General features: G+C 37.7%; 1 protein-coding gene across 1 annotated transcript in view; it reads right to left on the bottom strand.

The window, feature by feature from the left end:
- PTPN13 (protein tyrosine phosphatase non-receptor type 13) overlaps nt 1-12,910 on the bottom strand; it is a 116,125-nt gene that overhangs the window by 75,043 nt on the left and 28,172 nt on the right. The window contains exons 3-4 of the mRNA XM_085058147.1: nt 11,214-11,333; nt 3,386-3,555 (exon numbers count right to left, since the gene is read on the bottom strand). Of these exons, the coding sequence (XP_084914273.1) occupies nt 3,386-3,555; nt 11,214-11,333 (290 nt within the window). The remainder of the gene's footprint in view (nt 1-3,385; nt 3,556-11,213; nt 11,334-12,910) is intronic.

Here is a 12,910-nt window from a genome sequence, read left to right as displayed (position 1 = left end):
ACTGGTGTGGGGTAAAGACTGCATGGTTGTGTCCAAGGATCCTTAAAACTTAGGTCTGAAGGCAAGGCAGACCTTAGCATGTCTCAAGCAGGGGGCTATCCTAATAAGATCACAAAGACTGAGATCAAAGGAAAAAGAAGGAATGAACAAAAGAATATAAGCATTTAAAGCAGTACCTTAATTTATAACTGATATTTTAAGGTAGAAATACATTAACCATTACATGTATAAGTAACAATAAATATATCTTCAACATAATATGCCCATCAGTACAGGGAATAAAACCTTTAAGTACTGCAGAATTAAGAGCTCAAGCACATGCTGGCTCTGTAGGTGACTGTCAAAACAAAACAGTCACGTGTATAAAGAAAGCACCATTTTCCTGGACTGTTTAAGTAATATACACTAGTGATGGCTTTTTATACCATGTTATTAATATTATTTATGGTACTTAATAAATTTATTGAATAATTCTGAAGGCAATGAACAACAATTTCAAGGACAGCGATAAATTAAAAGCTTACTTAAGTCAGCCTCCTCACCAACCAAAAGCAAAACATTTCATTTAAATGCTAGACATATAAATTGAAAAAAATCTGAATAGATTAGGACAGTACTCAGAGACATGCATCACAGGTACTCAGTTAATACTACTGCCCCATTCAATCAGAAATATTCTTTTCTAAACAACAAGAAAATTGCTCTGTATCTGGTTTATTATCCATTACCCTTTCGACTGAAATACTACAAAGTCTTCCTTACATATCAAGACATAGCACAGCTAGACAGAAAAAGGTGAATATGCTTCCAGGGCAATAACGAATGCAAAAAAAACCTTTTCAGAAAAAAACAGCCAACAAAACACAAAAAAGACACAAAAACAATCACAAAAAAAAATCCCATACAAACAGAACCAGAAGCTTGCCAACTCTTTCAGTCCACCAATAATGCAAGAACAGCAATGAAAAAGACTATTAAAAAATTAGTCAATTCTAATTAGAGGCATTGTCATAGTCCTAAGTCTATGAGTGTTCAAGAAACATTTGGACCACAGTCAGATACATGAATTCATTTTTGGGTTGCCCTCTTTGTAACCTGGAGTTGGACTTGATCCTCATGGGTCCCTTTCAGCTCAGGGTATTCCATCATTCTATGATTCTTAGCTTCAACACAGCAAAAGATATTTCCAAAACTGAGATGTGTACTCAGACTTCTAAACTGAAACATGCTACTCTACTAATCTGCAAACAGCTTTCAAAATAAAAGCCCTTATTCAAAAATTCTAGCTAATTTTTGTACTATGATACTTCAAATGTGTTCCACAATATATAAATGAACATGAATTTAATTTCCCAAATCAATCTCCATTCTAATTTTGAATAATTTGGTTAGTCTATTTGCAATAAGCTTGCGGTTACCTCAGATATATTTGGGATTCAAATTGACTGTGTGTCTTGGAATCAAAAGGGTATTCATTTATTGACTATCCTTTTTTTTTTTAGTATTTCTCCTTGAATACACTGTTAAATTGTGTTAGCAAGCACAGTTAAAAGTCAAATGCAACCCTGTCACTGTCTGATACAAGGTCAAAAAACCAAGGTATTTTTCTGCCTTCAGCAGCTTTTAGTAGAACAATCAAAAAGGAAAACAGCAAAGATTTCCATTGAATTAGTTCAGTGAACCAGTTATGACAGAAGGAAAAAAAAGTTTAAATGTGTAAAAAAGTTACCACAGTCAGTAAAGCAAGATCGGATTGTGTGATCTAAGAAACAAGAAGTCAATGTATTTCTTACGAATAACTGGTGTACCACCTGATACACAGTTGAATACAAATGCAAAGGGAAGCAGTCAAAAAAAAGGGATGCAGATATAAGCTATCTTACTACTAACTTCAATTAATAAAGCCATTAAAGGATACCAGTTTTTATACAAAGCTATGTTTCAGGGACCCTTTTTTCTTCCATATAAGCAAGTAAGTGGATCACCTTCCATCCAGCAAGGTTATACTGATAATAGGAAAGAAATAAACATAGCTAATGAAAGAGGATTAATCAGCACTGAATATGTACAGAGTGCCAGCATTTGGTCATTGCCTATTGATGTGCTCTGTGTTGGTGCTCACAAGCCACAGAGGTCTCTTGAAGTATTTCCTTCCCAAAGATTAAGACACATCACAGCATGGCTTTTCATAGAAACAGTCCTCTATTTATTTCAAAAAGAAAAAAGTAGCATATTGAATACTGGCACAGAACAAAGAATGCAATCAGCTCTGACAAAAGTCACAAACTTGTCACTTCAAAACTATTTTTTCTGCCATTTTTGAAGGCCTGTTTTGTGCATTAACTTCAGAGTTGGCACTAGAGGTAATGTTACTGTCTTCAAAAGTGTTGCCCCTCTTGAAAGAAAATAAACAATTCCAACAGTATGACTACAGAACTTGGCAGCTGCATCCTACATAACTCAACCTGAATTTGCATTGATGTCAGTGTTATTTTTACTTCTCTATTTAAACTTTCAGCCTAGGTTTTTGAATTGTTTATAGTTTTGCCATAGATAAAACTGTAAACATTTTATTATACCATTAATTTTGACTATATGCAGGGCAAGAAGGATGTCTAAAGGACTTGGGAGTTCCTGAGGATTTTCAGTAGGTATTCGGTAATATAGTCCTAAAGAAAACTGACTATATACAAAAAGCTGCAAACACAAAATATTCAACACAGAAAAACATGTTTTAATAGTCCTTATGCACACAACAGCAACAGATGCCAATACCACTTTCCTCCGGAGTAAGAGCTGTTCTTCCTGGAGGAACACTGCCAAATGTCATAATCGTTCCCAGATTACAACGCTGGCTGTGGCTAGCTTCCCTCTAAGGATTATTGATCCAGAGAAGCCAAGGAGATGGAAATACCTCAGCTTCCTTTTCACTCCCACTGCTAAATATATTTGACTAAGCCAAGGAAATGGTTTTCTGGGGAAAGTGTTACCATTTGCAACAAATTCTACTTAAGAATACAGCTGAGAAGATAATTTTGACTGTACCTGTCAATGACCAGGAAGAGATCACATATACAAACCTTACCCGTCTGAACATTGACCCTTATGGAGGAGTTAAAAAGGGTAAGTGGAAATTCTGTGCAGCCATTGCTCAAGTATGTACGTGACAAGGGCCTGTAGAGACTCTTCCTCACAGCTGCATATGACTATTATCACTCATCCATTTTTACCAACAAAAACAAAGTAGGAGGATCCCTCCCCTCCTCACAAAAGAAATTACACAAATCATAAACAATGGGGAGATATGAAGGACAGTTTAAAGCTATTTTATGAAGGGTTCAACAGGAAAACACCAGAGCTGTCTGCCAAGGAAGAGGCACTGTACCTTTTCAACATCTGACAGAGATGACAGGGAATGGTTCTGCAGAACCTCCGGTGCTGTGAATGCTCGCAGGTCTTGTTGGGACACATTTTCATCAGTAAATGACACACTGCCAGACGGAAGCAACAGGAGAGACCATGGAGAAATGATGAATCCCAGAGCAGCAGGATCAGCTGTAATTGAAAAGGGGAAAAAAAACAAACCACCCTGAAAATGAAGCAATATTGTTTGATGCCCTTGCTTGATGTTATTTTATGATCAGCCTACATTAGTGGAAGAGATTCATGCTTCCTTTTCCACCTGTGGTGTTTCATAACCACAACAACCACCTCAATTTTAATCACACTGAGGAGTAACACCTATCTTTTTTGACTATTCTTTGCTATTATTCATACCAGGAAGCTCAGGAAAAACCTGCTAAAATGCTCACAAATCTCTCCTGTCCTGAAGTTATTTCATTTACGCTGCAGTTGGCATGTAAAATGTTCCCTTTCTGTAGTGCATGTCACGAAGGCTAATGACTACATTAGGAATGGAGTTTGCTCCTATACCAACATAGCATTACTGCAGTAACAATGTTTTGAAGAGAGTAGACATAGCTAGTAGGAAAGGCAAAACAGAGTGGGTAATAGAAGGGGACAAAACAGAAGAGTTTTGGGGCACAGTAGTCCGTTTTAGTCTAAAGCTAAAAAATATTACAAATACCTGAAAATATCAAGTACTGAAACTACTGAAATTGCAGAACCAAAAGTGACCAAGAATATGCAATTTGCCAGCTAGGTTTTGATGGCTGATGATACTGCTGTCAAACTACCTTAAAAAAAAAAAAGGGCAGGAAAAAGGGAGACCGTTTCCTAGAGTCAAAATATTTTCTCTACACCTCAAACATGAGTCAACACGGTTTCACTGAAGGAGGTACAAGGTTTTATCTAGGTAAAAATAAAAGTTAACATTTATTTTTTCATAGGCAAAGAAGCAATAGCTCTGTCTTCTTCTTCACAATATATCAAAGATCTGAGGAAACACACATTTGAATGACACATCCTTTTCCCTTGACATAGTAAGCAAAACCAGCAGAATAATAATTTCCTCCTTCAGCACCACCACTAACATTTTCCACTCTCCAGCTCAGGATTTTCCTACAGTGCTGGTTCCTAGACTGCTGAACTATCTTGTAATCTAGAATATTTCTAATCTCCTAGGAAATGTATTAAATTACTGATTGCAGGTACCAGGTGTAAAAGGATCTACCAAGTAAGTCCTTCAGTTTTCTAACCCCACTTCCTCTGAACCAAACAGAACAAGTGCCCTTCACTGTTGTGGCAGCAAGTTCAGATATTAAACAAAAGGAATTTAAAGATAGACAGATTCCTATTATACGTACTAAGAAAATACTGCATTATATAGCAAACCTTCTGAAAACATTTTTAGGAAGGCTATCTCAGTTGGCCATCGACTTTCAAAAATTATCCTGTGGGTAACTACTGGATTTTTCACCATTTCTCTGTGTATACACCACTGATATAAAAACCTGAACAAGAAACATCTTTAAATATTATAAGATTTCTGCTCATAAGTCCCAGCTCAGGAACCTTAAGTAATGTAGAGGCTTTAACCTTAATTTAACATTTTATATTACAAATACCTTAAATACATAAAAACTCTGCATATTCTGAAACATACTAAGACAAAAAAATTGGCTTGGTTTTAAGAACAATCAAAACCACCACACATTAAGCCTGAAGTCTTCCCAATATTAATTTAAACAAAGTTTAGAGCATACATTTGTCCCCTACAGGTGTGGAGTCTAAATTTATTGATCCACCTCCACTCAAGAGTATTCATGACCTGAAGCAATGTAAAACTAATGTGATAAATAATAAGTGTAGAAAAAGGACTGATTTTGCCAAGCTTGTTTTATTGACATTTTCTCAGCTTCCTCTGTTAGTAGCTTATAACTAACATAGCAGATCATACTCTCTACATCACAAATCTAGGGAATCAAATCTACTGTTTCAAAGGTTAAGGATAAAACAACTCATTCTCCAGTTCCTTCCTTAAGGCATGCATCATAAACCAAAACAACTGTCTCAAAGCTCCAACTAGGTAGATCTACCTAAGAAAATACCTTTCAGTAAAACTAGTCTTACTTTAACATGTTTGTACCATGGACGAAAAAAAGAACAAAGATGCTATGTATCAAATAGCCAGCAACTACAGGAAAACAAGAGAAACTATTTTCCAGTTATAATATTCATGTCATCTTCTGTTTAGGCTTCCAGAATAATGTACAAGAGCGGTAAGGGTAACATTCTCCTGAAAATACAGAGGAAAATGACAAAAAAAAAGTTTCAAACCCCTTTTTCTAAATGCATTGGAATTCAGGATATGGCTCTTGGTCAATTTTCTATCCAACGGGCTTTCAACTGTGCTAGAGCTGCCAGCCTTCTGAGTTAACTCCAGAACTATGCAGCTCGGTAACAAAACACTTGTGAGAGCACAGTATATCAAGCAGTGCCAAGACAGAGATAAATAGTGTGGTCTTACTTAAAGTCAGAGAGTGAACAGGCTTTAAACACAATAAAAACAGAAATAATCTTCAGCTACAGAGCATCTGCCAAACACATGAGAGAGGAAAAAAAACCTTTATGAGCTTTAACAGCATACAAATAGCCTAAGATAAAAAAGACCCACCACATTATAAGAGACATGAAGACAGATATTTGAAATGCATCTATTTTACAATATTGATGGCAGGTCACTTTGAATTCCCAAGCTACAGTCACAATTCAAGTCAGTCCTTCAGGATATTTTTCTCCCACTTCTCTCTTAGGCCACAGCCATTAGCACAGAAGGCACACACACACACCAAAAAAAAGTCTCTAAGAAGCACAGAACAACCCAAAAATATACTCGTGGTTTTCAACACACGTCTTTGCTTCCCTCCATAGTCCTCACTGAGACAAGTAAGATTTCTCCTAGAGCAGAAGAGTGTATGAAATGTGAATGCTTAGGCCAGGAGGCAGGCAGACCACTGACTCATCTGCAGCCTGGCCAGGACTATGCCAGCGCACAGGACCACTTATGCTGTAAATCCTCTCCTCCCCAGGCTGGTGCAGCATGTCCCTGCATGCCTGGTGTTCAGGGCAAGCAGCACTGCAGCGTCTCTGCTTCCTCTCCCTTCGGCACTAAGGGATGGGAGTGCTCTGATGGGATGGAAAACTGGAATTTACTCCTTCCTGAGGATACCAGAGTGAACAACTAGTTTCTGAGATCCCACGTGTTGCCCCTGAGCAGCCCCCCAGTCAGTCAAACACCACACTACACTTCACTGTCATGCTGACTACATCCAGAAGAGCTCTGCAAAGAGTGCAGGTAGTCACCAAGCCTCTTTGGTATGAGTAGGGTGGGTGGAGATAGAGGAAGGGATGAGGAATAGAAAAAAAAAAAAAATTGAAACAGCAATAAAATTACAAAAACTCAATCTCTCTCATTCTCAGCAACCAAAAGATCAAATGTCACCAGATGATGAAAAAAAAAAAAATCATTCCCTAACAGTTACTGGCAAAGGGAAAAAACAATCATTTAACGCCTGCCAACAAGGGCTAGCTAGAAAATGAGGATTTGGGTTTTTTCCCTTCCTATTGCATTTTCCCTCCTGTCAACCAAACCAATCCATTTCCTGCTCTATCCCAACTAGGTCTATGACTACTTTGGACTCACCACTAGTCCCCATCAACATATTTCACGCTTTGCCTCCCTTCTTTTCATCACACTTAATCAAGCTAAGCAGCTACAGTAGTTTGACTGTCAACAAGATTTACAGGTCCCTGAAAGCCATAATCTTCCTTCTTCACATCCACTTTCAGATGATATAACTTTTCTTTACATAAATAATTTCTCACCTACCAATTTGCAAGATATTCAACTTACAAAGGCTTTTTTTCTTTGCTCAACCTATCTTTAATATCAGACTCACTTTCCCCCTTCTCTTCCCCCTTCCTTTAGATACATGTCTCCAAACTTAAGGTCTGATTATTTTCAGAATCCTCAATGCACACTTTAGAACAGGAGTGGCCTAAGTGACATATGAAGGAAGGCTTTCCCACTTTCAAGTTTAGATAAATCTTTTCCAGTTAAACCTACCAAATTAGAGGGACGCCTGTTTTTTAATTCTCAGCAGCAGTGAGCACAGCATTCTCCTTATGCTTATACACTCACATTTGAGATTACTTCAAAGACTTGTTCCTTTGACCTCATGGAGTTCTGAGTGCAAGATACAGCACGTCTGAAACAGCTGATACACCCTTTCAAAAACAAAATAGTTATTGCAGATAATTAAACAGATGTAAGAGAAGGGCAGGTCTGGTATCGGCCTTTTCAAATCTCCAGATTAATCTCAACATCACCAGTGCAACTGATGTCAGATCTGCAACTGAGTCCTAGATTGTCTTTCTCCTTCATTTAACAGCTTATAATATGCTGACAAGACAGCCACCATAGCTGATCTTCTAAACTGGTGATTAGCAACTGAGCATTTCAATCTAAACTTTCATTTTTTACAATGTTCCAAATAAGTTTGTGGAGTATTTTTAAGGAGTTCAACATCTGTTAGAACTGTGAACACAAAGAAGGATAAAAATAAGCACATTCCTGTATCTGTTACCAAATCAGACATGATGTGATATGCAATTAGCCACATAAGACAATGGATTTTCATTCTGTGCTTCTTTTATTCAGTACTCTGATGGATAAGAAGACAGACTCACTAAAAGACATGCAGAACTTTTAAATATCAAGAAGTCACCAAATGTGTAACAGAAGCTTGTTTTGGACACTTTTTCCTAATTTCCAGAAACCAGCTTGAGTAAGAAATTAATTGAAGAACAGGTTCTCAGTTCACAGAGTAGTAGCAAGATTCCCAACTTCAAACTAACTACCAAAACTCTACCAGCATTACATATATAAATAAATTGTAACTTGGGCTGGTAATTTCTTTTAAGTGTGTGTGGCTCCTGGGCTGGTGTGGGGATGCTGCCAACAGATGGCAATTTAAGAGTTGACTCTTTCCATGGCCTTTTCTATCCCCCTTGTTTCAAAACAGCTGGAGTACAGACTGTTAAACAATATGCCTTATTTAATTTTTTTAGTTACTTAATGTACAAAACACTCATCAAAGCTTGTCTTTTGTTACAGAACAGCATTTTCAGAGACTCAGGACTCTGTACAGGGAGGAAGAGCATTTTGGGAGCTTGTCAAAGCTGAACATGCTGTGATCTTGCAGAAGCTAAAAGCTTGCTGTATTACCCTCTGCCCAAGAGTGATCAGTCAGTTCTGAGAAATTTTGAAAACTCACCCTTTGCCATAAAATAGCTCTTCCATGTCATATGCATGGAAGGAATGGGCCTGACATTTGACCAAGGAAAACAAGATTTCTTTAGGATCCCCCATTTTCCACAAGTCCTCCACAAATAAGGAACAAAATTGAGTCACACAAGCCTACAGGAATCTCCACATTTTCTGTTCCTGCATGCCAACAACACCTTTATGAGCTAGCATAGAAACTGATATTCAAGATGACAAAAAAAGTTTCTAGATTGCTTCCTCAGTGAAGACAAATCTTCATTAAAGGCTGTCTGGTTATCCAACTCTTGCTGGAAGGAATTAGATTACCTTTATCAACCTTAGCTACACAGAAAAGCTCTTTCATTTGAGTGTCTCTTGAAGTGTGTTTTACCAAAGGCAATATCCCAGGTTAATTAATAGCATGCACCGAAAATAGTTTGCTGAACTAGCAGAAAAACAACTCAATAAAACAGCTTCATCTCCAAAAAAGAGACAGATTCTTCTGGCACTGATTTTATCTGAATTTGTGTTTTGGTCTTCATGGATAGGAAGTAAGATCAGAAGCTCCTGCCACCTTAGCCAGTCTTGGCTGGCAAACATTTCACTGCCTTAAAAACACATATCAGAAGTCCTGGGGCAGATTTCTATTTTGTGCTCTCATCTTTCAGTACTCATTCTTCTGAAGGAGGGTTGACTGTGTTCTGATTGTTGATGCTTGCATGCATCTCTTCATAGTGATTATGATAACTTTTCTGCACTACTCTCAGCATAAGAAAGAGTGAGCTCCTATTTACAGTGGAGACTTCCTTCTTGAAAAAAATTTAGACCTAGGATGAAGTCTTAAGTGGTTTCACTACTGTGTGCTCATACAACTCTGATCTTGCAGGTGGATTAAAAGATGGAGCTCCATGTGCTAATTCCTGTAAAGTTTACAAGAGTAAACCTCTAATCATTCAAGAACTCTCTTAAGTCAAGGTCTTAGCAATCTGCTCTCTTAAAATAAATAATTCTCCTGACTGTCTCCAAGAGACAACAAAGAGTGAAAGACAGAGGAAAGCAGATGCCAGCTTTCCCCTTCTTGCAATATGAGAAGCAGCAGGACAGGTCAGTTGGTCAAACTGCAACAATAAACTCAGCATTCCTTATAGGGAACGCTTTTTACTACATATGGGCTATGGGCTATGAGCATGCTGGTAAAGGGGAAAAGGTACATTTGAATGGGATGTCAAAACTACCCATAATTTATCTACCAAAAACCATGTTGGAGAAGATGATAAAATTTGTAATTGTAAAGCTAAGTCAAGCTTGATCAGAAACCAAGCGCCATATAGCAGTTTCTGCCCACATCTGCCTTCTCTGGAGCCTGTGAAATATCCAACAGAGACAACTCTCAGAGGTTGTGCAATGCACAAGACAGACCCAGTGTCTGACCTGACAGATCTCCTAAACCAAATCTTAAAAAAAAAAACCCCAAAACAAACTCTGAATCTTGATGAAATTCTAAACCAAATACTTGTAAACAGTACAAAATATTTTGTCCTCAATAAGACGCACCCCTTGCATAGTAATGTGGTAAAACAATGACTATTTTCAAAGCATAAGCCTTTGATTTTTCATTAATAAAACTGAATAAGCTTACATATGCATGCTCAGATATAAGGAGACGAACCCCCATAACAGTGTTGAAAAACTAAGATGCATAATGGGAACATATACTTTATCTGAGAACAAGGTAAAGATGGTACCAAAGTTCAATATTTGGGTTAAGCATTTACTGCTGTAAAAAAAAGCAAGAAAGGGAGGGAAGGGCCTCAAGGATTTGCAGATTTTAAAGAAAAGAAAGGAACACATGAGGAAGAAGAAAGGTTCCATGTTCAGACATAGTGCTAAAATGTATATTATTAGCAGAATTGCAGATGCTCAACTTGGAGTGCCCTAATGTCGGAGGGGGGAGGGTGAAGAAATACTTCTAGTCCTTTGAAGTACAAGACAACACCACATTCCTCTCAGGAGCTATGAAGGTGTTACCACCTGCATTCTGGGGAATCATACCTAGCCCTCTGGTCAAGTTTTCTGTTGCTCCCCTTCGCTTCTCTTAAGGCTAAATCTCTTCAGAGCAGACTGGTCATGACTGCACAGTACTGTATCCATTTCAATGTCCCCTCCAGTACCAAAGGCTTCCAATGGTTTCAGACTTGTTTATCACTTTTTTTCTATGTTTCCATCTCATTTCAATGAGTCTAAAATAACTGAAGTTACCACCACAAGAAATGGGATGTGCCACAGGTTCTGGCAGAACATGAAGCAATGGCTGAAAGCATCCTTTGGGCTGAGGTGCAGCAAGGCACTTACCCAGAGACAACCTAAGAGCAACTTATTGTTTGGGTTTAGAGCTTAGGAAGGACAAAGGAGTTTACTTTCATGGCACGTGAACATAACCAAAATGTTTCCAGCTCGGTATTTATCAGTCTTAAAAAATGCTTACCTTTTCTGAATAGTTCTTGAAGGCTCTCTGCACTTTGATTCAAAATAGCCCATATTTCCTCTTCTTGCAATGGTCCTCCCCGAACCTCCAGAGCCTCTGCTAGTGACACATGCATGTTACCTGGGAAATAAACAGACTGATGTAAGACTAAACAGTTTTCTTCTCCTTGCATGCAGTATTCAAGTAATAATAGCCCATGTTCAAATCTCAGTCACGAAAAGTCTCCAGCATTAACAGAACCCATCAAATATAAATAATACAAAATGTTCACTATGGTGATAAAGAATTGAGCACCTACTCAAGAAAATTTTGGGTTAAAAAAATAATGATCCATATTAATATTGTAGGCTGTACAACAATAAACTCAACAAACTGGCATTAATCCATATGTTATGGGCAAGAGCATGCTCTGTTTATAAAGATGACAGATCAATCAGTAGTTACAGGTTTATTAAAATAAATCAGCTATTAAGATGATTTTGACAGGTTTAAGTCAGTGAAGCTGTTGTTAGGAAAGGAAGCACTTCTTCCTTTCACAAGGTTGTTTATAAGTATCTCATGACCATATTATGAGAAGCACTAGCAGCAAACATGCACACAAGCCAAATAGCTACAGAACTGACAGTGAACTACTACATTCAGCTTCTCCTTGGAGTTAAAAAACAAAGTAAAACTGTTAGCAGCATTTCACTTATTTCACTGGAAAACAAATTAAGGTTTTCTTCCCTGGATAAAAGAGGTTATGGTTCAATATTTTTTCAAAGAGCCAAACCATTTTCACCATACTACAACATAATATTCAGTTGTCCAAAACCATTTTGAAAACTGAAGAACGCATCCCTACATATTCCAGCGAAGTCAAAGCTTCATCCATTTGATAAGCTCAGGAGCAAATAAACCATGTGTCTGCTTAATTACTCCCCTGCTTTCTGTGAACACTAAATGTTCTCAAAACGAGCACTCATGCTAATTTATGTTTCTAATTAGGATACAGCTGCAGTGGCTTCTCTCTGTGCTTCTCTCCAAACCTCAGAGAACAAAATCTTGAGGCAGTGAGCTATAGTAAGAGCCTAAGGTGTACTGTCAATCATCACTGCTAAGTTTGTTATGTCTCAAAAGCTCCAAACTTGCTGCTGGAAATAAAAAACACAGTTCCACAAGCAATGCTTATTGTCTGGAGATCAGTAACTGATATGAACAGGTTTAGATGACACAATGGTACTGCTGGAGGCTCCCCCCCTTCCAGAGCCTCGCCATCACCACACAATCCTGGCTCAATATTAACTCATGGATATTAACCTAATATGAATATAACCTAACAAACTTAAAGAGGGACAGGCTTAAAAGCTATATTTAGCTAGAATTCCATACTACACTTCTGAAAAATTATACATTTCTGGCTGCTTTTCAGCAGCTTATTTTTCCTTATTTCAAAACTTCCCAGTCTCTAGCATTCTATTATTGTTCATATTTACTAAGCCACATATATTTTCAACAATTAATATTCAAAAGTCATCATCAAAAGACATTGGAAGGGAAAGCAAACTCAGGTCACATTTAAAAGAAAAATTACATCTGAATTCCCAAAGTGAAAAATAAACTTTTCAAAATGGAAAGGTAAGGAACAATACAGACTTGCAATAAATGGATGGAAAGCCAGAGGCAAGTGTGTTTCTAGTCAGCATGATATTCACATA

The sequence above is a fragment of the Lichenostomus cassidix genome, chromosome 4 (assembly GCF_008360975.1).
Source record: "Lichenostomus cassidix isolate B80296 chromosome 4, HeHo_3.0, whole genome shotgun sequence".
Lineage (NCBI taxonomy): Eukaryota > Metazoa > Chordata > Aves > Passeriformes > Meliphagidae > Lichenostomus > Lichenostomus cassidix.
The sequence above is the reverse complement of the archived record's forward strand: the minus strand, read 5'-3'. Positions and strand labels throughout refer to the sequence as shown.